General features: G+C 44.0%; 1 protein-coding gene across 10 annotated transcripts in view; it reads left to right on the top strand.

The window, feature by feature from the left end:
* Positions 1-27,207, top strand: part of LOC110494609 (band 4.1-like protein 1) — a 185,058-nt gene that overhangs the window by 123,581 nt on the left and 34,270 nt on the right. For 6 of the 10 annotated variants that reach the window (XM_036950706.1, XM_036950701.1, XM_036950705.1 and 3 more), the window contains exons 8-15: positions 5,488-5,575; positions 6,227-6,379; positions 7,772-7,869; positions 8,566-8,741; positions 8,965-9,209; positions 10,190-10,225; positions 25,896-25,928; positions 26,909-27,058. In XM_036950706.1, coding sequence (XP_036806601.1) covers positions 5,488-5,575; positions 6,227-6,379; positions 7,772-7,869; positions 8,566-8,741; positions 8,965-9,209; positions 10,190-10,225; positions 25,896-25,928; positions 26,909-27,058 — 979 coding nt within the window. The remainder of the gene's footprint in view (positions 1-5,487; positions 5,576-6,226; positions 6,380-7,771; positions 7,870-8,565; positions 8,742-8,964; positions 9,210-10,189; positions 10,226-25,895; positions 25,929-26,908; positions 27,059-27,207) is intronic. The other 4 variants (XM_036950702.1, XM_036950700.1, XM_036950703.1 and 1 more) reach the window with 4 other exon arrangements.

Raw genomic sequence — 27,207 nt, 5'->3', positions numbered from 1 at the left:
TCTGTATGAGGGCTGGCAGAGACTAAAACAATAGAAGTAGTCTGCAACGTTGTCATGGTAATATTCTTCTCCTTTGAATGGCTAATTAGGCATGAATGTTCACATTAACAAATCAAATCAAATCAAAGTTTATTTGTCACGTGTGCTGAATACAACAGGTATTCATTCACCTTACAGTGAAATGCTTACTTACAGGCTCTAACCAATAGTGCAAAAAAGGTATTAGGTGAACAATAGGTAGGTAAAAAAATAAAACAACAGGCTATATATATACAGTAGTGAGGCTATAAAAGTAGCGAGGCTACATACAGACACCGGTTAGTCAGGCTGATTGAGGTAGTATGTACATGTAGATATGGTTAAAGTGACTATGCATATATGATGAACAAAGAGTAGCAGTAGCATAAAAAAGGTGTTGGCGGGTGGTGGGTGGGACACAATGCAGATAGCCGGGTTAGCCACTGTGCAGGAGCACTGGTTGGTCGGCCCAGTTGAGGTAGTATGTACATTAATGTATAGTTAAAGTGATTATGCGTATATGATAAACAGAGAGTAGCAGCAGCATAAAAAGAGGGGTTGGGGGGAGGCACACAATGCAATAGTCCGGGTAGCTATTTGATTACCTGTTCAGGAGGCTTATGGCTTGGAGGTAAAAATGTTGAGAAGCCTTTTTGTCCTAGACTTGGCACTCCGGTACAGCTTGCCATGCAGTAGTAGAGAGAACAGTCTATGACTGGGGTGGCTGGGGTCTTTAACAATTTTTAGGGCCTTCCTTTGACACCGCCTGGTGTAGAGGTCCTGGATGGCAGGCAGCTTAGCCCCAGTGATGTACTGGGCCGTACGCACTACCCTCTGTAGTGCCTTGCGGTCAGACGCCGAGTAGTTGCCGTACCAGGCAGTGATGGAACCAGTCAGGCTGCTCTTGATGTTGTAGCTGTAGAACCTTTTGAGGATCTCAGGACCTATGCCAAATATTTTTAGTTTCCTGGGGGGGAATAGGCTTTGTCGTGCCCTCTTCACGACTGTCTTGGTGTGTTTGGAACAACAGTGTCCCTTCTTATACTTGCACTACTATGTAATGTCAAACAACTGAAAAATCCACAACTTTAATGTCCTCTTCTTTCAAAACATAAACAGAAAGTTCAATCACTTTCACAGAAATCTTTTATAACAAAATCACTTCAACTCACAGCTGTTATTAACAATTCCTTGATGTCCATCACTCCGATGGGTAACTAGCTACAGTAACATCACTCTGGCTGGTAGCTAGCTCCATCGATTGAACTATTTTTTTTAGATATATTTAACCAATCATTTAACCAGGTAGGCCAGCTGAGAACAAGTTCTCATTTACAACTGCTACCTGGCCGAGATAAAGCCAAGCAGTGCGTCAAAAACAACAACACAAAGTTACACATTGGATAAACAGTCAATAACACAATAGAAAAGTCTATGTACAAGTCTATGGCAATAAATTTGCCATAGAGGTGAAATAATTACAATTTAGCATTAACAGTGGAGTGGTAGATGTGCAGATGATGATGTGCAAGTAGAGATACTGGGGAGCAAAAAAAACAAAAAACAATATGGGATGAGGCAGTTGGGTGTGCTATTTACAGATGGGCTGTGTACAGGTACAGTGATCGGTAAATATATATATATTGATTGCAATTGTTCCCGAATGAGTGAGCGTTCATGTGCAAAGGATTAGCATTTCAATTATTATAATTATCAACTGTTTGTTGTCTTATCTCAGTCGACCCCCACATCCCTTTTGTACACCAAACAGCCGCGATGCCGGTTTATCCCACTAGGGAAACTCCGTTATCATTTCCTTGTAACTATCTATTGTTTGTTTATGCATTTCTGTGAATTACTTATTTAGTAAATAAATGATTTTAAGACAATTGATGTATGGATGACTCATAGTGGTGACTGGGTTCATGCAGATAACCAACATTTTACAATGTTCTTAATTCATTAATTCATTCATCTTAATTCATTAATCAGAAGACTATTGATCAGATATGAAAATATCTGAAAAGTTATATTAGGAAAATTATAACTTTGTAATCTGAATATTTTCTTTGGTGCCCCGACTTCCTAGTGAATTAAAGTTACATGATTAATCAGTTTAATCGCGTAATACTAATTACAGAGAATCTTTGATAAAAACTAAAAGTATTTTAATGATAGTAAAGACACGACAGGCTTTGTTGCAAAATAGGAAGCTGATTCTAGATGTCATTTTGTATTGGAGATGCTTATTGTGAGTCTGAAAGGAGAATTTACAGTCTAACCAGACACCTAGGTGTTTGTAGTTGTCCACATGTTCTAAGTCAGAACCGTCCAGAGTTGTGATGCTAGTCGGACGGGAGGGTGCGAGGCAGCAATCGGTTGAAGAGCATGCACTTAGTTTTACTTGCATTTAAGAGCAGTTGGAGGCTACGGAAGGAGAGTTGTATGGCAGTGAAGCTTGTTTGGAGGTTAGTTAACACAGTGTCCAAAGAGGGGTCAGAGGTATACAGAATGGTGTCGTCTGCGTAGAGGTGGATCAGATAGTCACCAGCAGAAAGAGCGACATCATTGATAAATACAGAGAAAAGAGTCAGCCCGAGAATGGAACCCTGTGGCACCCTCATAGAGACTGCCAGTGCTGCCAGTGGTCTGGACAGCAGGCCCTCCAATTTGACACACTGAACTCTATCTGAGAAGGTGAACCAGGCGAGGCAGTAAGTTTCTGCGGGGGTGCAGAGCTGTTGTCCGGGGTAAGGGTAGCCAGGTGGAAGGCATGGCCAGCCGTAAAAAAAATGCTTGTTGAAATTATCGATTATCGTGGATTTATCGGTGGTGACAGTGTTTCCTAGCCTCAATGCAGTGGGCAGCTGGGAGGAGGTGCTCTTATTCTCCATGGACTTTATAGTGTCCCAAAACTTTTTGGAATTAGTGCTACAGGATGCAAATTTCTGTTTGAAAAAGCTAGCCTTAGCATTCTTAACTGACTGTGTATATTGGTTCTTGACTTCCCTGAACAGTTGCATATCACAGGAGCTATTCGATTCAAATGCAATACGCCACAGGATGTTTTTGTGCTTCTCAAGGGCAGTCAAGTCTGGGGTGCACCAAGGGCTACATCTGTTCTTAGTTCTGCATTTTTTGGACAGGGCGTGCTTATTTAAGATGGTGAGAAAAACACTTCTAAAGAGCAACCAGGCATCCTTTACTGACAGGATGAGGTCAATATTCTTCCTGGCCAGGTTGATTAGAAAGGCCTGCTCGCTGAAGTGTTTTAGGGTGTGTTTAACAGTGATTAGGCATGGTTGTTTGACCGTGGACCCATTACGGACGCAGGCAATGAGGCAGTGATCGCTGAGATCCTGGTTGAAGACAGCAGAGGTGTATATAGAGGGCAAGTTGGTTAGGATGATATCTATGAGGGCACCCATGGTTACGGATTTAGGATTGTACCTGGAAGGTTTCTTTGTAAATTTGTGTGAGATTGAGGGCATCTAGCTTAGATTGTAGGACGGCCGGGGTGTTAAGCATATCCCAGTTTAGGTCACCTAACAGTACGAACTCTGAAGATAGATGGGGGGTAATCAATTCACATATGGTGTCCAGGGCACAGCTGGGGGCTGAGGGTGTCTATAACAAGCGGCAAAGGTGAGAGACTTATTTCTGGAAAGGTGGATTTTTTAAAGTAGAAGCTCGAATTGTTTGGGCACAGACCTGGATAGTATGAGAGAACTCTGCAGGTTATCTCTGCAGTAGATTGCATCTCCGCCCCCTTTGGCAGTTCTATCTTGTCGGAAAATGTTGTAGTTGGGGATGGATTTTGGTGGCCTTCCTAAGCCAGGATTCAGACACGGATAGGTCATCAGGGTTGTCGGAGTGTGCTAAAGCAGTGAATAAAACACACTTAGGGAGGAGGCGTCTGATGTTAACATGCATGAAACCAAGGCTTTTATGGTTACATAAGTCAACAAGTGAGAGCGCCTGGGGAATAGGTGTGGTGCTGGGGGCTACAGGACCTGGGTTCACCTCTACATCCCCAGAGGAACAGAGGAGGAGCAGGATAAGAGTACGGCTACAGGCTATAAGAACTGGTCGTCTAGTGCTTTGGGAACAGAGAATAAAAGGAGCAGATATCTGTGCGTGATAGAATAGATTCAGGGCATTGTGTACAGACAAAGGTATGGTAGGATGTGAGTACAGTGGAGGTAAACCTAGGCATTGAGTGATGATGAGAGCGGTTGTGTCTCTGGTGGCACCATTTAAGCCAGGTGAGGACTCCACATGTGTGGGGGGTGGGACAAAATAGCTATCTAAGGCATGTTGGGCAGGGCTGGGGGCTCTACAGTGAAATAAGACAATAATAACTAATGTTAACAGCAGTAGACAAGGCATATTGACATTAGGGAGAGGCATGTGTAGCCAACGTTAATGACAGTCATTCGGTGGTATGGAACAATCCTTTTCCAGAACTAGCACGTCCTATTTCTGCAACAATACTCCAACTTAAGTTACTTTCTGAATTCAGCTTCTCTCTACTTTTATCATTCTCTCACTTTCTCCTCCTTTTGCAACACACTTACCTGTGCACTCCCTCGCGCCACCTCTACCCAGGACCATTTTAGAGCCGGCCGTGACGTCTCCTGGCTCATAGTAGTCTTGTAAAGTCCCTGAACAGAACAGCAAAGCCATATTCCTAGACTCCACCACACAAGACTCGGACCAAACTTTTTCAATACCTGGTTTGCATACCCATTGTTGCCTTTGTTAGCATTTACTGGTAGATATCATACATTGAAACATCTTTCCTTTCCTCCATTACCAACTACCGATGTCGTTCTTCTGTGAGCTGCTCCATGTGCCTACCAGTTGAGAGCTGCGCACTCTTGCTGCCTGACAGATGGTATTCCGCTGAAACTACCAGGCTATGTGTGTGACTCGCATGAATATATTTCATGTGCTTTGCATTTGTGTAGGTTACTTTGTGCATGATATCTCTATTGTTCTACAGTACATCATTGGCACAGAGTATACCTCCACTAAACTACTTTGATGTGCATCAGTGGGGATTAAGAAGTGAGTATACGCAATGACCACTGAGTGGGTATAGAGCATATACCTGCATAATAGTCCCCACTACTCCACTGGTTTCATCTCCATCTCTCATTCATATGGAAACATTGGAGCCTGTTGAAACAGCTCTACTCAGACAGTGTCCAACAACACACCATACATATGTTGACAAATGCCACCACATTGCCCTGGCATCTGTCATGGCTGTCTACATGGAGGCCTTGCCAACACTATCAACACTTCCCCAGTCTCAGGGTCTCCTCCCTCCCTGTCCAGGCATGGCAACAGCTCTTGGCTCTTGGCGAAAGGTGGAGGAAGAGACATGGGAATGGATATATCAGGCCTACCACTCTAAAATATTAAATGTGTTCTCCTGTGTGAGTTGATGTATTTTTGTTTCAGGGGTATGACGCCAGCTGACGCAGAAATCAACTTCCTAGAAAATGCTAAGAAGCTATCCATGTATGGGGTGGATCTCCATCATGCCAAGGTATGCTGTTACATCAGCCTGATCACTAGATATTGACTTTGATTTCGGACTTTTGAAAAGGCCCTGAGAACGTTGATATAGGCCTGGGCGCAAATTTACTGGGCGCAAATTTACTGGCCTCAAATTTACTGGCGCAAATTTACTGGCCGCAAATTCATGATGCTCTGAGCCAGAGCGAGCTGCTTAGAACAATGCTCCACCGCAGTTCACAATGTTCCAGCAAGCCGTGGGAATACTTGATGATACTTTGAGTTGTTTCTGTTTTAACCCTGTAACCACGTGGATTTAAGGCTGTAACCACATGGAATTAAGGCTGTAACCACATGGAATTAAAGCTGTAACCACATGGAATTAAGGCTGTAACCACATGGAATTAAGGCTGTAACCACATGGAATTAAGGCTGTAACCACATGGAATTAAGGCTGTAACCACATGGAATTGTGTAAAACATAGATGTTAATCCAGTTTCAAACTATGAGATTTTATTGGTTACATATGACATTTTGTGCGTCTATGTTCCTATGTGACTGTGCAGGATGATTTATTTTACCCTATACACCAACATATTACTTTATTTCCTCTCCTTCCCTCTCTTATTCCTCTCTTTTCATCATCCTCTACTCTGCTATGCTGGCTCTTGGCTGCTCCAGGATTCAGAAGGGATTGACATCATGCTGGGCGTATGTGCCAACGGCCTCCTGATATACCGCGACCGCCTGAGGATCAACCGCTTCGCCTGGCCAAAGATTCTCAAGATATCCTACAAGAGGAGTAACTTCTATATCAAGATCCGGCCCGGAGAGGTAAGCTAAACCAAATGAGAGAATGGCTGCATTGTAGTTAAGGTTTTACCACCTTACAAAATTATGCTTTAAGAAATGTATGCACTCCATTTCTGTTATAACTGGAAATATGACCAGCTAAAGACAGTGTGGAAGCTGATGTGTGACCAGAGAACTAACCACGTGGAATTAAATCAACTTCCTGGACAATGTTATCTGGACCATTGCTCTGGAACAAGCTGGACTCTACATGACAGCTAGCTAGCATTTCCGCCTTCAAAAGAGCAGTACACATAGTTGTAATGTGTGCTTGGATTTGTATGTATGCTACCGCGTGTGATGTGTATGTGATTTTAGATGTGCTTGTGAATGTATGCCAATGGGTATGCTGTATATGTTTTATTGATTATATGGAAGCCAGGACTCCCTGGAAAACAGTGGCAAGTATTACTGAGTGGACTATCCTGGCTAAATAAATGCAAATGAAAAATCGTATTCCCCCCACAATTTTGCTGCTCCACAGGCTTAGAATCTATAGCATGCCTCTCACTCCAAGTCCCTGTTCAGTTCTTGCAGCGCTGCAGCCTCAACCTCTGCAGCCTACTCAGCTGAGCCCCAGCCCAGTGTGACAGGCTGTCTGGCCAGGCCTTCTGAAGTGACAGAGCCCCATAGTGAGCCAGTGGAAGAGAGGGATAAAGGGAGCTTTTAACACGGCCAGTGCAGCTGCAGCAGCACCCAGAATATAGGGATGAAAAGTATAAATATAGAGCCATGAAATGCCACCCTCATGTTTGTCCCTGCTGTCTGAAAACTGCAGTTTCTTAGTCCTTTGCTCAGCTCAGTGCATGAATCTGTCTGGTGGTCACAGGGCTGTAATTTCAGGGAGAGCAGATTACTGTAATCTTAGAAAAAAGTGTACCAAAGGGGTTATTCAACTGTCCCAATAAGATAGCAATTTTTGGTTCCAAGTAGAACCATGTTAGGTTCCATGTAATGTAGAACCCTCTTTAGAAAGGTTTCTTCATGGAACCAAAAGGGTTATTCAAAGGGTTCTCCTATGGGGACAGCCAACGAACCCTTAAAGGGTTGTGCATTCTTGGAAGTGTTAACCGTCCGGGGATTTACAGCAGTGAATAGTTTCACACAGTGTATTTTTGCTTAGAGCTCATTGCATCTCCTGAGTGACAAGCGGGCCGATTCAGCAAATGTAGTAGTTGAACAGCATATAACTTAAAATTGTGACAGTTTGGAATATGAAATAAAGTGATGATGCATGTCAAGGTTGTTTTTAAGAATGTATCATGTCATTCAAAACTGCTGTCACTCCCTCATACTCTAATCTATGTAACCACAGTAAACAACTGCCCATCCCTCCCTCCTTCCCTCCGTTTCTGTCTCCCTCTCTGAAACCAGTACGAGCAGTTTGAGAGCACTATTGGCTTCAAGCTTCCAAACCACCGGGCGGCTAAGAGACTGTGGAAGGTCTGCATCGAGCACCACACCTTCTTCAGGTATCTTTTCCCTTCAAGGAGTAGGACTCTATTATGTTACACCTAGCAAGCCATTTCTCCTCAAGTCCTCTTCATCTTAGGCAGCCAAATATAGCTACCATCTCACCACTCACATCCCTCATGTCCACATCCCTCAGTAGCTTCTTCCCAGCAGCCTGCTGTATTCTGCTACAGGGGAAGCTCAGGAGTGATTAGAGCACAGCTTTGATCAGGGCTCCGTCTCCCTTTAGGCACCATCCACAACAGCATTTTATTCCACAGCAGCCAGCACTACACTGAGGCTCAGGGTGTTTCCCTCTCTGTTTCCTCCTCATGTTACTTTGTATCTCTGGTGCTTCTCTACCCCTGTTACCTCAGGCTTTGAGGAATTCACTGTAAGGGGAATAGGGAACCACATACAGTAGTATAGAGCAATGTTTTCAACACTGCAACAGTGCAAAGATCAGAGTCCAATGTTCTCAGCATTTTACAAAGTTATTCATTACATCCAGTAACTAATCTCATACTAACATCTGGTCTTTCTCTCAATCGTATTGCTGTAAAGCAAGGATGGTGAATTTATCTTTCCCCAGTATTTTAAGTTAATCCTTGTTGTTTTTATACTGTTGCAACCAAAATGCCAGGTAATCTTCAGCTTAAAGTCCCCAGAATTAGGGCTGATGAATTCCTCTCTGTCTGTGGACTATACACCTCCAGGTTAGTGTCTCCAGAGCCTCCTCCTAAGGGCTTCTTGGTGATGGGCTCTAAGTTTCGATACAGTGGGCGAACCCAGGCCCAGACACGGCAGGCCAGCGCTCTCATAGACCGGCCCGCGCCACACTTTGAACGCTCCACCAGCAAGAGGTACCTGCTGTCCCGCAGTCTGGACGGAGGTAGGTACCAAAGTGGTGTTCCTCAAGGGCTACTCACACAACGAACAATTGTTAAAAGTGAAAATATTGAATGATACATTAGTGGCTATGGGATATTTTTTCATACCTAAAGACAGTGTCTTAAGATGTACTGTAGATGTGGCCATATACTTACTGTATGTATATCTAATGCTGGACTGTTCTCTCGTAATAAAACAGTCCCACTGTGCCTTGGTCTAACTAGCAGAGTTCTCCCGGCCAGTGTCGGCCATGTGTGAAAACCAGGATGGTCTGTCCCAGCACAGTGGCAGTGAACACCCCCACCTCCACAGCCCCTCTGGGGACGAACAGGAGACAGAACTGGAACCACCCAGTTTGGAGCAGGACCAAGAGGAGGATCAGGATGAGGAACAGGATCTAGAGGAATACCACGACCAAGAGGAGGATGAGGATGGTGTCCCCACCCCCAGCAAGAAGAAGGAGATCAAGGTACTGTTAGGGTTATCACGTTACTGTTAGGGTTAGGGTTATCAAGTTACTGTTACTGTTAGGGTAAGGGCAGCATTTCCCAAACTCGGTCCTCGGGACATAAGAGCAGCAAGTTTTGGTTTTTGCCCCGAACACTACACAGCTAATCTAAATGATTGAAGCGTGATGATTAGTTGATTATTTTAAATCAGCTGTGTGTAGTGCTAGGGCAAAAAAATAATGATAATGCACCCTTTGAGGTCCTGAGGACTGAGTTTGGGAAACCCTGGGTTAGGGCAAGGTACTGTTAGGCAGATGGGAGGAAGGCTTGAGTGGGTAGCTATATGACTTAAGATACTATGGTGGTCATATCTGGTTCAGAGGGTAAATGGCCCAACCTAGCCTGGTTGATTGATCTGTATGTGCTATAGCCAACTCCAAAAACATTCCCTATGCTACATGACATAGGAGTTGGATAAAACACAAACAGATTTGTGGACCCTGGCTCAGCCTACTTGTTTCTCAGAATCAAAACATTCACATTTGATGGTAAGCGCCACTCTAGGATGGAAATAGGCTATAAGTAAGGATACAATGCAGTATAAGTAGGATGATACCTATGGAAGCTTAGAGAGACACACATCTTGTGTGGATATGATGTTTGTATCAGGGTGGAGGTGTCCGTCAGTGCAGATTGTCAGATGGCAGTGACTGCAGGGGTGCTGCTGGTGCTAGAGTGTACCGCTGGATCTTCGGGTACCACTGTGACATTCCCTGCTGAGGTTTAAAGCTAAAGATTTAAAGCAAAATTAACTCTGCTCCCTCTATGCCAAGCAGAGGCAAACCAGTATAGCTCACTATCATCACTAACTGCTGTATCGAACCTTCACTTATCTCTCATGCCAAGCCAACCTAACTTCTCCTGCTGCTGTTCTTTCTTGCTCTCTCTCCCTGTCATTCACTAATATGCTCTCTCTCTCTTTAACCCTCGCTGGCAAAAGGAGGATGCTGGGTCCCCACTTGACAATATACAGGAGGTATTTGGTGTCTGGTGGCCTGTCTGTCTCTCTGTCAGTCTGTCTGTCTGTCAGTCTGTGAGATGGCTCTATGCCTACCAGTCTTTTTGTGTTCAGTAATCCCACATATTAATGATAAACTAGCAGTATACCTAATTGACATACAGTGAGTAATCTTCTGCACCATCATATCTTTGTTTGCACCCAAAGTATTACACTGAAGCTGCAAAGCATTCATTTGATGCTGTTCATTGGAGAGCCAATATTTTAAGGGCTGTCAAATTAACGCGTTAATAACGGGTTAAGGCATGACATGCTTATCTGCGAAAGGAACATTTTAAGCGCAGAACACAACATGGAACACAGCTACAGTCTTAGCTTGCACCTTTACATGGCTGAAGACCGTGGGCCTCTAGGCAAAATGATGCCAAATATCACCGGAGCTATGTTTTTCTTTCTGCCTGAAATTGATGCACGTGTCGTAGCCCATTTTAAATTATTTGCGAGACAATTTATATTTTATTTATATATTTTATTTATTGTTTAACTATCTAGTCATGTTAACTAGCTAGCAAGGAACCTGATAACTTGACCACTGACTAGGCTATTCACAAAATGTAGATGGCACAGGAAGAACTGAAAAGGAATATGCCACTAAAAGAGATGCTTCAAAGGCTGCATTTGCAAGAGTGGGTATGTATGACTGTGTGTGTGTGTGTTTGTGTGTGTGTGTGTGTGTGTGTGTGTGTGTGTGTGTGTGTGTGTGTGTGTGTGTGTGTGTGTGTGTGTGTGAGAATGGGAGTGTGTGTAGGCCTATATCAAGTCAAATTTTATTTTATATATTAGTCACATGCGCCGAATACAACAGGTGTAAACCTTAGAGTGAAATACTTACTTATGAGCCCCCAACCGAAAATATACGGATAAGAATAAGAGATAAAAGTAACATGTAATTGAAGAGGAGCAGTAAAAAATAACAATATACAGTGGGGCAAAAAAGTATTTAGTCAGCCACCAATTGTGCAAGTTCTCCCACTTAAAAAGATGAGAGAGGCCTGTAATTTTCATCATAGGTACACTTCAATAATGAGAGACAAAATGAGAAAAAATTGTAGGATTTTTTAATAAATTTATTTGCAAATTATGGTGGAGTATTTGGTCAATAACAAAAATGTATCTCAATACTTTGTTATATACCATTTGTTGGGAATGACAGAGGTCAAACGTTTTCTGTAAGTCTTCACAAGGTTTTCACACACTGTTGCTGGTATTTTGGCCCATTCCTCCATGCAGATCTCCTCTAGAGCAGTGATGTTTGGGGCTGTTTCTGGGCAACACAGACTTTCAACTCCCTCCAAAGATTTTCTATGGGGTTGAGATCTGTAGACAGGCTAGGCCACTCCAGGACCTTGAAATGCTTCTTACGAAGCCACGCCTTCATTGCCCGGGCGGTGTGTTTGGGATCATTGTCAGGCTGGAAGGAGGTTTTCACTCAAAATCTCACGAAACATGGCCCCATTCATTCATTCCTTTACACGGATCAGTCGTCCTGGTCCCTTTGCAGACAAACAGCTCCAAAACATGATGTTTCCAACCACATGCTTCGCAGTAGGTATGGTGTTCTTTGGATGCAACTCAGCATTCTTTGTCCTCCAAACATGATGAGTTGAATTTTTACCAAAAAGTTATATTTTGGTTTCATCTGACCATATGACATTCTCCCAATCTTCTTCTGGATCATCCAAATGCTCTCTAGCAAACTTCAGACGGGCTTGGACATGTACTGGCCTAAGCAGGGGGACACGTCTGGCACTGCATGATTTGAGTCCCTGGCGGCGTAGTATGTTACTGATGGCAGGCTTTGTTACTTTGGTCCCAGCTCTCTGCAGGTCATTCACTAGGTCCCCCCGTGTGGTTCCGGGATTTTTGCTCACCGTTCTTGTGATCATTTTGACCCCACGGGGTGAGATCTTGCGTGGAGCCCCAGATCGAGGGAGATTATCAGTGGTCTTGTATGTCTTCCAATTCCTAATAAGTGCTCCAACAGTTGATTTCTTCAAACCAAGCTGCTTACCTATTGTAGATTCAGTCTTCCCAGCCTGGTGCAGGTCTACAATTTTGTTTCTGGTGTCCTTTGACAGCTCTTTGGTCTTGGCGATAGTGGAGTTTGGAGTGTGACTGTTTGAGGTTGTGGACAGGTGTCTTTTATACTGATAACAAGTTCAAACAGGTGCCATTAATACTGGTAACGAGTGGAGGACAGAGGAGCCTCTTAAAGAATAAGTTACAGGTCTGTGAGAACCAGAAATCTTGCTTGTTTGTAGGTGACCAAATACTTATTTTCCACCATAATTTGCAAATAAATTCATTAAAAATCCTACAATGTGATTTTCTGGATTTTCTTTTCTCATTTTGTCCGTCATAGTTGAAGTGTACCTATGATGAAAATTATAGGCCTCTCTCATCTCTTTAAGTGGGAGTACTTGCACAATTGGTGGCTGACTAAATACTTTTTTGCCCCACTGTATACAGGAGGGGTGCCGGTACATTGTCAATGTGCGGGAGCACCGGTTAGTTGAGGTAGTATGTACATGTAGGTAGTTAATTAAAGTTAATTAAAGTGACTATGCGTAGATGACAACAGAGAGTGGCAGTGGTGAGGAGGGGGGAGGGCAATGCGAATAGTCTGGGTAGCCATTTGACTAGATTTTCAGGAGTCTTATGGCTTGGGGATAAAAGCTGTTTAGAAGCCTCTTGGACCTAGACTTGGCACTCTGGTACCTCTTGCCGTGTGGTAGCAGAGAGAACAGTCTATGACTAGGGTGGCTGGAGTAATTGACAATTGTTAGGGCCTTCCTTTGAAACTGCCTGGTATAGAGGTTCCTGGATGGCCGGAAGCTTGCTCCAGTGATGTACTCGGCCGTTCGCACCACCCTCTGTAGTGCCTTGCGGTCAGAGACCGAGTAGTTGCCATACCAGGCAGTGATGCAACCAGTCAGGCTGGTGCAGATGTAGAACTTTTTGAGGATGTGAGGACCCATGCCAAATCTTTTCAGTCTCCTGAGGGGGAATAGGTTTTGTCGTGCCTGCTTCACAACTGTAATGGTGTGCTTGGACCATGTTAGTTTGTTAGTGATGTGGACACCAAGGAACTTGAAGCTCTCAACCTGCTTCACTGCGGGCCTGTCGATGAGAATGGGGGCATTCTCGGTCCTCTTTTTCCTGTAGTCCACAATCATCTCCTTTGTCTTGGTCACATTGAGGGAAAGGTTGTTGTCCTGGCACCACATGGCCAGGTTTCTGACCTTCTCCCTATAGGCTGTCTCGTTGTTGTCGGTGATCAGGCCTACCACTGTTGTGTCATCAAATTGAATGATGGTGTTGGAGTCGTGCCTGACCGTGCAGTCATGAGCCCTGAGGGGCCCCTGTGTTGAGGATCAGCGTGGCAGATGTGTTGTTACCTTCCCTTACCACCTGGGGGCGGCCCGTCAGGAAGTCCAGGATCCATTTGCAGAGGGAGGTGTTTAGTCCCAGGGTCCTTAGCTTATTGATGAGCTTTGAGGGCACTATGGTGTTGAACGCTGAGCTGTAGTCAATGAATAGCAATATGGATTTCTTATAAGCTTCCAGGTTAGAGTCCCGCTCCTTGAAAGCAGCAGCTCTAGCCTTCAGCTCAGTGTGGATGCTACCTGTAATCCATGGTTTCTGGTTGGGGTATGTACGTAAGGTCACTGTGGGGACAACGTCGTCGATGCACTTATTGATAAAGCCAATGACAGATGTGGTGTACTCCTCAATGCATTGGAGGAATCCCGGAACATATTCCAGTCTCTGCTAGCAAAACAGTCCTGTAGCTTAGCATCTGCTTCATCTGACCATTTTTCTATCGATCTAGTCACTGGTGCATCCTGATTTAATTTTTGCTCGTAAGCGGGAATCAGGAGGATAGAATTATGGTCAGATTTGCCAAATGGAGGGCGAGGGAGAGCTTTGTATGCATCTCTGTGTGTGGAGTATTGTTGGTCCAGAGTTATTTTCCCTCTGGTTGCACATTTAACATGTTGATACAAATGAGGGAAAACTGATTTAAGTTTCCCTGCATTCAAGTCCCCGGCTACTAAGAGCGCCACCTCTGGGGGAACGTTTTCTTGTTTGCTTATGGCAGAATACAGCTCATTCAATGATATCTTAGTGCCAGCCTCTGACTGTGGTGATGTGTAAACAATTACAAAGAATATAGATGAAAACTCTCTCGGTAGGTAATGTGGTCTGCAGCTTATCATGAGAAACTCTACCTCAGGCGAGCAATAGCTCGAGACTTCCTTAGATATCGTGCACCCGTTGTTTACAAAAATACATTGACCACCGCTCCTTGTCTTACCAGACGCCGCTGTTCTATCCTGCTGGTACATCTTATAACCAGCCAGCTGTATGTTGATATTGTTGTCATTCAGCCACAACTCCATGAAGCGTAAGATGTTACAGTTTTTAATGTCCCGTTGTTAGTTTAATCTTCCCAAAAACTAGTTATTTTTATTGTCCAAAGATTGCATGTTTGAGAGCAGAATTGAGGGGAGTGGGGGTTTATTCGATCGCCTCCTACTCCTCAGAAGGCAGTCCGCCCTCCGGCCTCTCTTTCTCCGCCTCCTCTTCACGCAGATCACTGGGGTCGGTGCCTGTTCCCGAGGGAGCCGTATATCCTCTACCTCGGGCTCGTCAGAGTCGTGAAAGAAGAAAAAGGATTCTGCTAGTCCGTGGTGAGTAATCGCAGTCCTGATGTCTTTTCGGTCATAAGAGACGGTAGAAGCAACAATATTTATAAAAATAGCTTTAAAAATCAAATCAAATCAAATGGATTTATAGAGCCCTTCGTACATCAGCTGATATCTCAAAGTGCTGTACAGAAACCCAGCCTAAAACCCCAAACAGCAAGCAATGCAGGTGTAGAAGCACGGTGGCTAGGAAAAACTCCCTAGAAAGGCCAAAACCTAGGAAGAAACCTAGAAAGGAAACAGTATATGAGGGGTCGCCAGTCCTCTTCTGGCTGTGCCGGGTGGAGATTATAACAGAACATGGTCAAGATGTTCAAATGTTCATAAATGACCAGCATGGTCAAATAATGTCGAGGGTGCAGCAAGTCAGCACCTCAGGAGTAAATGTCAGTTGGCGTTTCATAGCAGATCATTGAGAGTATCTCTACCACTCCTGCAGTCTCTAGAGAGTTGAAAACAGCATGTCTGGGACAGGTAGCACATCCGGTGAACAGGTCAGGATTCCATAGCCGCAGGCAGAACAGTTGAAACTGGAGCAGCAGCACGGCCAAGTGGACTGGGGACAGCAAGGAGTCATCATTGCAAACTGACCCTAACCCCCCGACACATAAACTACTGCAGCATAAATACTGGAGGCTGAGACAGGAGGGGTCAGGAGACACTGTGGCCCCATCCGATGATACCCCCGGACAGGGCCAAACAGGAAGTATATAACCCCACCCACGTTGCCAAAGCACAGCCCCCACACCACTAGAGGGATATCTTCAACCACCAACCTACCACCCTGAGACAAGGCTGAGTATAGCCCACAAAGAGCTCCGCCATGGCACAACCCAAAGGGGGGCGCCAACCCAGACAGGAAGATCACATCAGTGACTCAACCCACTCAAGTGACGCACCCCTCCTAGGGACGGCATGAAATAGCAATAGGGTTAGAGGCAGAGAATCCCAGTGGAAAGAGGGGAACCGGCCAGGCAGAGACAGCAAGGGCGGTTCATTGTTCCAGAGCCTTTCCGTTCACCTTCACACTCCTGGGCCAGAAAAGAAAGTTACAAACAACGCAGATAAACAAACAAAAAAACACAATCGGTTGGGGGCACGTAAAACCTTCTGAGCCATTTTACACGTGTGTATATATGTGTAAAGTTATCTGAACAGTACAGATGGTTACAGTGTTTTCATAACATTGTTGGACAAGTGTAAACGCTCTTTGTTCTTTGCATTCATAGAGCCAGTTCTTTTTTTCTCCTATAGTCACACTCATTTATAATGCCTGAAGCTTTATTAACAAATAAAATGTTAATTGTCACTTGCGCCGAATAGAACAGGTGCGGACTTTACCGTGACATGCTTACTTACGAGCCCTTTCACAACAATGCAGAATTAAAAAGTAAGAACAATTTGCAAAATACAATAAAATAACAATAGCATATACAATGAGGACTGGTACTAGGGTTTCAGTGGCGGGAACCCGGTTACCGAGAATTAACGCCCCAAATCACTCCTTTTTCTCGGGATAAATAACTGAGAAACCGGTAAATTATAATAAATCATGTACATGAAGAGCATGGGGTGAAATGGAACTGTTAAATTATATGTGATGTCTATATCTGGCTTCTTTAAGGTTTGCATGATGAATCATCTATTCTCAGCGTGGGGACAGACAGGCCATCTCAGTATGGGGCACAGTTCACAATGCATGTCGACCTGTCATCTCATCATGGTAACTTCTTTTCTTGTGACAGGTAGGCCTAAATTTGGCAACATAGCCTATACTACAGTAATATAAAGACTGAATGCGCGTCTAAATTACCCATCTTAATCTGGATTTCGGAGGTCATCTGATTATTTTATTGAAAATATATATATTTTTTATTGCAGCAGTGGAGTTTTAAAACAGCCTATCACTCGAGTATCTGAGTATCTTGCTTTAAATTGTTTCTTTAACTCTAGCAGTTCAGTCGTTCTCACTCTCCATCAACTCCATTCAAATTGCATCCAAAATAGATAATCATGTTCTGGATTGATATATAGCCCTATATATAGATGTCCTAGACTACCTCTTTCAGGTAATACATTCAAGGCAGTATTAGCTTTATATTTAGCTAACTAATGATTTGTTATGCATAATAAGCTTCTATTTTATAGCCACTGTCTCTTGCGCAATACGCACACAACAGTGCTCCACTGGCTTCTCTCCTTAAAAAAACGCTCCTTAGCACTTGGACTAGAATAGCTTGCTGAACATATATATTTTTTTGCATTTATTATACCAATAGACTATTTGAAGTGTGTTAAATACGGCAGCCAATAGAACTCATGGGTAGTTTGAAGTGCGAACACGCAATGGCGGTAGGCTGTAGCAGTTACTCAGCTAGCAATGAGGTATTGGACCAGAAGCGGCACTTTTCAGAGGCCGGAGCTGATTGAATCTGTGATTGAATCGGCCGGAGTCGGGTGTCATACTTGGTGCAGAATGAAAATTAATGACCCCCCAGAATCGGCCCAATTACATCGGGTGGTTTCCAGTACATCGGAATTTCCGTCTACCAGAATTCAGCCGACTTACCAGAAACCCGATGCAATTTTAAATAAATGTAGACAAAATTACAGATTTAGTCATTTTAAATATTAGTATTATACATTTTAAACATACAAATTATACCCATCCACAAAATGTTTTTATTTATTTATTCATTTTATTTTTTGAATTTTACCCCCTTTTCTCCCCAATTTTCGTAGTATCCATTTATTAGTACTTACTATCTTGTCTCATCGCTACAACTCCCGTGCGGGCTCGGGAGAGACGAAGGTCGAAAGTCATGCGTCCTCCAAAACACAACTCTCCATTTTCCTTCTTAACACAGCGCACATCCAACCCGGAAGCCAGCCGCACCAATGTGTCGGAGGAAACACCGTGCACCTGGCGACCTTGGTTAGCGTGCACTGCGCCCAGCCCGCCACAGGAGTCGCTGGTGCGCGATGAGACAAGGATATCCCTACCGGCCAAACCCTCCCTAACCCGGACGACGCCAGGCCCACCAAATGTTTTTATAATATTTTTTACCCCCTTTTCATCATATCCAATTGTCTTGTCCCATTGCTGCAACTCCCATACGGTCTCGGGAGAGGCGAAGGTCAAGAGCCGTGCATCCTCCGAAACACAATCCCACCAAGACGCACTGCTTCTTGACACAATGCATGCTTAACCCACCAATGTTTTGGAGGAAACACCGCACACCTGGTGACAGTGTCAGCATGCATGCGCCTGGCCCGCCACAGGAGTCGCTACAGTGCGATTGGACAAGGACATCCCAGCCAGCCAAACCCTCCCAACCCAGACGACGCTGGGCCAATTGTACGTCGCCTCATGGGTCTCCCAGTCGCGGCCAGCATGGCTATTGAACCAGCATCTGTAGCAATTTGTAGCAGTTTGAACAGTATGCAGTGTCTTAGACCGCTGCGCCACTCAGGAGGCCCTATCCACAAATGTTTTAATGCTTATTAATTGTCTTGCGGCTCGTATCAAAATGCTAAAATACTACTAATACTAATACTAAATTCATTATTTTTTGATCACAGAAACAATGAGAAAATATGGAAAAATAAATAATAAAAGGTTAATTACAGTGGGGCAAAAAAGTAATTAGTCAGCCACCAATTGTGCAAGTTCTTCCACTTAAAAAGATGAGAGAGGCCTGTAATTTTCATCATAGGTACAATTCAACTATGACAGACAAAATTAGGATTTGTAGGATTTTTAATTAATTTATTTGCAAATTATGGTGGAAAATAAGTATTTGGTCACCTACAAACAAGCAAGATTTCTGGCTCTCACAGACCTGTAACTTCTTATTTAAGAGGCTCCTCTGTCCTCCACTCATTACCAGTATTAATGGCACCTGTTTGAACTTGTTATCAGTATAAAAGTCACATGTCTACAACCTCAAACAGTCACACTCCAAACTCCACTATGGCCAAGACCAAAGAGCTGTCAAAGGACACCAGAAACAAAATTGTAGACCTGCACCAGGCTGGGAAGACTGAATCTGCAATAGGTAAGCAGCTTGGTTTGAAGAAATCAACTGTGGGAGCAATTATTAGGAAATGGAAGACATACAAGACCACTGATAATCTCCCTCGATCTGGGGCTCCATGCAAGATCACAAGAACGGTGAGCAAAAATCCCAGAACCACACGGGGGGACCTAGTGAATGACCTGCAGAGAGCTGGGACCAAAGTAACAAAGCCTACCATCAGTAACACACTACGCTGCCAGGGACTCAAATCCAGACGTGTCCCTCTGCTTAAGCCAGTACATGTCCAGGCCCGTCTGAAGTTTGCTAGAGAGCATTTGGATGATCCAGAAGAAGATTGGGAGAATGTCATATGGTCAGATGAAACCAAAATAGGTAAAAACTCAACTCGTCGTGTTTGGATGACAAAGAATGCTGAGTTGCATCCCAAGAACACCATACCTACTGTGAAGCATAGGGGTGGAAACATCATGCTCTGGGGCTGTTTTTCTGCAAAAGGACCAGGACGACTGATCCGTGTAAAGGAAAGAATGAATGGGGCCATGTATTGTGAGATTTTGAGTGAAAACCTTCCATCAGCAAGGGCATTGAAGATGAAACGTGGCTGGGTCTTTCAGCATGACAATGATCCCAAACACACCGCCCGGGTAACGAAGGAGTGTCTTCGTAAGAAGCATTTCAAGGTCCTGGAGTGGCCTAGCCAGTCTCCAGATCTCAACCCCATAGAACATTTTTGGAGGGAGTTGAAAGTCTGTGTTGCCCAGCAACAGCCCCAAAACATCACTGCTCTAGAGGAGATCTGCATGGAGGAATGGGCCAAAATACCAGCAACAGTGTGTGAAAACCTTGTGAAGACTTACAGAAAACGTTTGACCTCTGTCATTGCCAACAAAGGGTATATAACAAAGTATTGAAATAAACTTTTGTTATTGACCAAATACTTATTTTCCACCATAATTTGCAAATAAATTCCTTAAAAACCCTACGATGGGATTTTCTGACATTTTTATTCTCATTTTGTCTGTCATAGTTGAAGTGTACCTATGATGAAAATTACAGGCCTCTCTCATCTTTTTAAGTGGGAGAACTTGCACAATTGGTGGCTGACTAAATACTTTTTTGCCCCACTGTATATAAAGCAGCCCACGTAATCATCTGCCAGAGAATAGCCCCAATCAGCCGGAGCCCCAAGTACTACATTTGGGCCAGATACCTCACACTGGAATCGTCCCGAGCTCAATCCCCACACCCTAGCCATAAGTAATACTCCCGAAGGCGGTCCACTCCACTCAGTCGAGTGCCCCGACTCTCAGCCGGAGTCTGCCCAGATCCACTGTGCTAGCTGGGTATTTATTCAAACCCATAACCATTCAGTCTTCGTGAAGAGAAGTGAAAGCCTTCTGCATCTCTTTCTAGTCCCATATTATTCAAGGATTTCATTAGAATGATGAAGATAAGGACAACAAAACGTATTTCATTTAACTGTGGAAGAAATGAACCAACAATAGAGAAAGACGAGGTAGGCAAATAACATTAGGAGTAATATTATGAAAGGTATAAATGTCTCGGCCAACTAATTATACAAATAGGCCCTATTATATTTCAACATTAAAATTCGCTAGCCTATACTTGTAACTTTGTAGGCTGCATGTGCTGCACCAGAATCACATGTTCTCTCCCTGCTTCATCATGGTTTGAATGATGTGCTTAATTCCAGTCCATATAACACAGTATAATACAGTACAGTAATACAGTTCCTCTCAAAAAGATTAGCCTACTGGAGCTTGAACCCTGACCGGTAACGAGTCAATGTGCTGGGGTTCGAGGTAATTGAAGGAATTTAGGTAATATGTACATGTAGGTAGGGTTAAAATGGACTAGGCAATCAGGATAAATAATTAACAGAGTAGCAGCAGCTTATGTGAACAGTGTGTGCGTGTGTGCGTGCGTGCGTGTGTGTGTCTGAGTGTATGTAGTCGTATGTCGTCTGTGTGTGTACAGTGAATTCGGAAAGTATTCAGACCCCTTTATTTTTTTCCCACAGTTTGTTACATTACAGCATTATTCTAAAATGGATTAAATAGCTTTTTTCCTCATTAATTTACACACAATACCCCATAATGACAAAGCAGAAACATGTTTTTAGATATGTTTGCAAATGTAATAAAAATTTAAAACTGAGTCCTTTAGGTGCCTTTTGGCAAACTCCTAGCGGGCTGTCATGTGCCTTTCACTGAGGAGTGTCTTCCGTCTGGCCACTCTACCATAAAGGCCTGATTGGTGGAGTGCTGCAGAGATGGTTGTCCTTCTTCGAGGTTCTGCTATCTCCGCAGAGGAAATCTAGAGCTAAGTCAGAGTGACAATCAGGTTCTTGGTCACCTCCCCGACCAAGGCCCGTCTCCCCTGATTGCCCAGTTTGGCCGGGTGGCCAGCTCTAGCTCTTGGTGGTTCCAAACTTTTCCATTTAAAAATGATGGAGGGCACTGTGTTCACGGAGACCTTCAATGCTGCAGAAATGTTTTGGTACCTTTCCCCAGATCTGTGCCTCGACACAATCCTGTCTCGGAGCTCTACGGGCAATTCCTTCCTTCGTATATACATATGACATGAGTAATGTAGGGTATGTAAACATTATATAAAGTGCCATTGTTTAAAGTGGCTAGTGATACATTTATTACATAAAGATGGCAAGATGCAGTAAATGGTATAGAGTACAGTATATACATATGAGATGAGTAATGTAGGATATGTAAACATTATATAAAGTGGCATTGTTTAAAGTGGCTAGTGATTCATTTATTACATACATTTTTCCATTATTAAAGTGGCTAGAGTTGAGTCAGTATGTTGGCAGCAGTCACTCTATGTTAGTGATGGCTGTTTAACAGTCTGATGGCCTTGAGACAGAAGCTGTTTTTCAGTCTCTCGGTCCCCACTTTGATGCACCTGTACTGACCTCGCCTTCTGGATGATAGCGGGGTGAACAGGCAGTGGCTCGGGTGGTTGTTGTCCTTGATGATCTTTATGGCCTTCCTGTGACATCGGGTGGTGTAGGTGTCCTGGAGGGCAGATAGTTTGCCCCTGGTGATGGGTTGTGCAGACCTCACTACCCTATGGAGAGCCTTATGGTTATGGGCAGAGCAGTTGCCATACCAGGCGGTGATACAGCCAGACAGGATGCTCTCAATTGTGCATCTGTAAAAGTTTGTGGGTGTTTTTGGTGACAAGCCGACTTTCTTCAGCCTCCGGAGGTTGAAGAGGCGCTGCTGCGCCTTCTTCACCACACTGTCTGTGTGGGTGGACCATTTCAGTTTGTCCGTGATGTGTACGCCGAGGAACTTAAAACTTTCCACCCTCTCCACTACTGTCCCATCGATGTGGATAGGGGGCTGCTCCCTCTGCTGTTTCCTGAAGTCCACGATCATCTACCTTGTTTTGTTGACATTGAGTGTGAGGTTATTTTCCTGACCAGGGCGGGGTCGAGACCCAGGGTCTCGAGCTTAATGACGAGTTTGGAGGGTACTATGGTGTTAAATGCTGAGCTGTAGTTGATGAACAGCATTCTTACATAGGTATTCCTCTTGTCCAGATGGGTTAGTGTGCAGTGTGATTGCGATTGCGTCATCTGTGGACCTATTGGGGCGGTAAGCAAATTGGAGTGGGTCTAGGGTGTCAGGTAGGGTGGAGGTGATATTGTCCTTGACTAGTCTCTCAAAGCACTTAGCTCAGTTACCTTAGCTTTCTTGGGAACAGGAACAATGGTGACCCTCTTGAAGCATGTGGGAACAGCAGACTGAAATAAGGATTGATTGAATATGTCCGTAAACACACCAGCCAGCTGGTCTACGCATGCTCTGACGATGCGGCTGGGGATCCCGTCTGGGCCTGCAGCCTTGCGAGGGTTAACACGTTTAAATGTTTTACACACATTGGCTGCAGTGAAGGAGAGCCCACAAGTTTTGGTAGCGGGCCGTGTCAGTGGCACTGTATGGTCCTCAAAGCGAGCAAAGAAGCTATCTGGGTGCAAGACATCGTGGTCCGCGATGGGGCTGGTTTTTCTTTTGTAGTCCGTGATTGACTGTAAACCCTGCCACATACCTCTCGTGTCTGAGCTGTTTAATTGCGACTCTACTTTGTCTCTATACTGACGCTTAGCTTGTTTGATTGCCTTGCGGAGGGAATAGCTACACTGTTTGTATTCGGTCATGTTTCCGGTCACCTTGCCCTGATTAAAAGCAGTGGTTTGCGCTTTCAATTCTGCGCGAATGCTGCCATCAATCCACGGTTTCTGGTTGGGGGATGTTTTAATAGACGCTGTGGGTACAACATCACCTATGCACTTGCTATTAAACTTGCTCACCAAATCATCGTATTCATCAATGTTGTTGTTCGACGCTATGCGGACCATATCCCAGTCCACGTGGTCGAAGCAATCTTGAAGCGTGGAATCCGGTTGGTCGGACCAGCGTTGAACAGACTATAGGCTGGGAGCAACAAAATGGAGTCGTGGTCAGCTTTTCCGAAAGGAGGGCGGGGGAGTGCCTTATATGCGTTGCGGAAGTTAGAGTAACAATGATCTAGGGTTTTGCCAGCCTGGGACGCACAATCAATTTGCTGATAGAATTTAGGGAGCCTTGTTTTCAAATTATTTAAATCCCCAACTACAATAAATGCAGCCTCAGGATATGTGGTTTCCAGTTTACATAGAGTCGAATTAAGTTATTTTAGGGCTGTCGATGTGTCGGCTTGGGGAGGAATATACACAACTGTGATTATGATCGAAGAGAATTATCTTTGTAGATAATGCGGTCGGTGAGCCATGTTTCCGTGAAATAAAGAAAGTTACAATCTCTGATGTCTCTTTGGAAGGCAACTCTTGCTCGGATTTCGTCTACCTTGTTGTCAAGAGACTGGACATTGGCGAGTATTATGCTTGGGAGCGGTGCGCGATGTGCCCGTCTACCGATCCTGACCAGAAGACCGCTCTGTCTGCCCCTTCTGCGGCGCCATTGTTTTGGGTCGCCGGCTGGGACCCGATCCATTGTCCTGGGTGGTGGGCCAAACAGAGGATCTGCTTCGGGAAAGTCGTAGTCCTGGTCGTAATGTCGGTGAGTTGACGTTACTCTTATATCCAATAGTTCCTCCCGACTGTATGTAATAAAACCTACGATTTCCTCGGGTAACAATGTAAGAAATAACACATTAAAAAAATAAATACTACATAGTTTCCTAGGCCATCTCTTTGTCGGCGCCAGAAGACTGGACAGATGGCTGACAGCGTGTATGGCGTCGTGTGGATAAGCAGTTTGCTAATGTCAACATTGTGAAACGCGTGCCCCATGGTGGCAGTGGGGTTATGGTATGGGCAGGCATAAGATACGGACAAAAAACACAATTGCATTTTATCGATAGCAATTTGAATGCACATAGATACAGTGACGAAATCCAGAGGCCCATTGTCGTGCCATTCATCCGCCGCCATCACCTCATGTTTCAGCATGATAATTACACAATTCCTGGAAGCTGAATATGTTCTTCCATGGCCTGCATACTCACCAGACATGTCACCCATTGAGCATGTTTGGGATGCTCTGGATCGACGTGTGCCACAGTGTGTTCCAGTTCCCGCCAATATCCAGCAACTTCACACAGACATTGAAGAGGATTGAGACAACATTGCACAGGCCACAATCAACAGCTAGATCAACTCTATGCGAAGGAGATTTGTCGCGCTGCAATGAGGAAAATTATGGTCACATCAGATACTGACTGGCTTTCTGATCTATTCCCTCACCTTATTTTTTAAGGTATCTGTGACCACAGATGCATATCTGTATTCCCAGTCATGTGAAATCCATAGATTAGAACCTAATGAATTTATAAAAATTGACTGATTTCCTTCTATGAACTGTTGCTCAGTAGAATCTTTGAAATTGTTTCTTGTTGTGTTTATATTTTTGTTCAGTGGAAAATAAGGTGACAGGTGAAATGAAGAATGTGATCTGCTTTATTTTCTAACGTATTGCACAAGTTGCCTGCACGTATTTACATAAAAAGTAGCTACAAATACTACAATTAGTTGAAAAACTTAAAATAAATATTTTCAACGGTATTGACGGTTTTGAAAAACAATCCTGTGGCTATTTCCAAATACCCAGGTATGTGGTACATACGGTATACCGCCCAGGCTTACAAAACAATACACACAAATCCCCCAAAAATAAAGAAATTAAGAAATCAAGAGATATCAGAACCAGCAATTTCAGAGTCCGGAATATACACTGAGTATTGTGTTGCACCCCCCCCCCCCATCCCTCCCCACATACACACCTGTGTCAAGTTGACTAGATATCCTTTGGGTGGTGGCCCATTCTTGAGCAAATCTGAGCAAATTCAAAAATTAACTAATGCCATTAACTCCATTAATTAGTTGTATCGTTTGACAGCCCTAAATATTTGACTTCCTTCTAGAATGAACTACGGTTTTGGTGAAGCTGTATATTGAGTTGTTATTTTGTCTTTTAATTTTAGCATGAAGTAGCACTCAAAATCTAATAGACATAATGACAAAATTCACCAATGATCATTCAACCATCAGAGCAAGAGCTTGACTATACGGATTTTTACACGCACTCCGATCTGAAAATCTGAAGTCAGCCTGCATGGTTGCGTGTGTGTATGTTCCTGGTGTGTGCTTGTGTGTTTGTGTGTACAGCTATTCCTTTGCTGTGTCCAATTAGGGTTGTTCAGTCTGTCTGCCTGCCTCCTTGACTCAGTCTCCGCTCTTCCTCTGTCTCTGCATCCTCCCCCACCCCCCTCACCCCAATCCACCCCTCCCCATTCACCCCTGTCCCTGCTTCTGCCCCAACTCTGCCATCTCAGTTGGACCAGGAGACAACCCTTCGACACCAGGAGGTACAGCTCATTGTGCTGATCTGTCCAGAGTTGGAGTCAGTTCCACATCTATTCCTGTCTATTTCTTCAGCAGTTCAAAACAGTTCCGCAATTGACTGGAATTCAGATGGAATTGCCTTCAACCCTGGTTGTCCCAGTGCTTTGTGACCCACTCAACTGAACAAGTGGCCTCTACCAAAACATCTAGGAAATCTCATGACACTCATTGCAGACTATTGAACAACATGGAACATTACAATGTATACGTATTTTAGGATTAGGATAGTGCACTGAAGCTCCATTTCCTCTTTAAGTGCCTGCATCATCAATGCAATGTCCCTATTGTTGTATGGAGATGCAACACAGATTGCTCTGGATTGTCAAGGATACTGAACAACATTCACTTAAACCAGCCTCAGTGTGAATAACAGCATTCACTTAAGTCAGCCTTCAATTGATGTAATGTATGATGTATGAAGCTACAGTTGTCAATGAAAATGAATACTAGACAACAGAGAACTAGCTAGCTATTCACTAAGTGTATATATTAGCACATTCAGAGTTGTTTTAATGTGGTGTTTGTTTCCTCCTAATAAACATCCAAATCAATAATACTTTCATTGGCAAAGGGTTTTAATAGAATCCCAAATGCCATATTCATCCATAGACAAAATACTGAATGGAATAGAAATGCAATCACATTCGCAGCCCACAAACAAAGCACTTGATCCATGTGCTGAATCGCTGAGCATTAAGACACATTAGTGTAAGTCATTGTGTTTGTGTCTTTTCCTGTGCGCTGCCTACGATATTAATGTCACAGTGATATATTATTTCAGATCACGTTTTGTTCGTCCACGCATAATGCTATTTCATTTAGTTTGTCTGTGATTACTGCAGTGGTAATTTATATGATGTCATACTAATGCATATTACTCTATCCTCCTCCTCCTTCTCCTCTCCCTGCCCTCTCTCATTCTCTCTACCTTTATTCTGTACAGTTTTTGGATAAGTCAGAGGATGTCTTACTGAAGCACCAGGCCAGTATCAATGAGCTGAAGAGAGCCCTGAGGGAGCCTAACAGCAAGCTGATGAACCGTGAGAAGCGTCTGTCAGGGACGTCACCTGGCGGAACACCCGAGAAGAAGGCTGTGAGTGTGGGATGAGGGTGGTGAGGACCTGGGGTCCACTGGAGCATTGGTGGCAGTTGAGATTCACAACCTTTAACCTATGTACCACCTCTCCACTGTATGTCATGAATATATCACTGATAATGCCATACTACTCCTGTTTAAACTGC

The sequence above is a fragment of the Oncorhynchus mykiss genome, chromosome 17 (assembly GCF_013265735.2).
Source record: "Oncorhynchus mykiss isolate Arlee chromosome 17, USDA_OmykA_1.1, whole genome shotgun sequence".
Taxonomy (NCBI): Eukaryota; Metazoa; Chordata; class Actinopteri; order Salmoniformes; family Salmonidae; genus Oncorhynchus; species Oncorhynchus mykiss.
The sequence above is the reverse complement of the archived record's forward strand: the minus strand, read 5'-3'. Positions and strand labels throughout refer to the sequence as shown.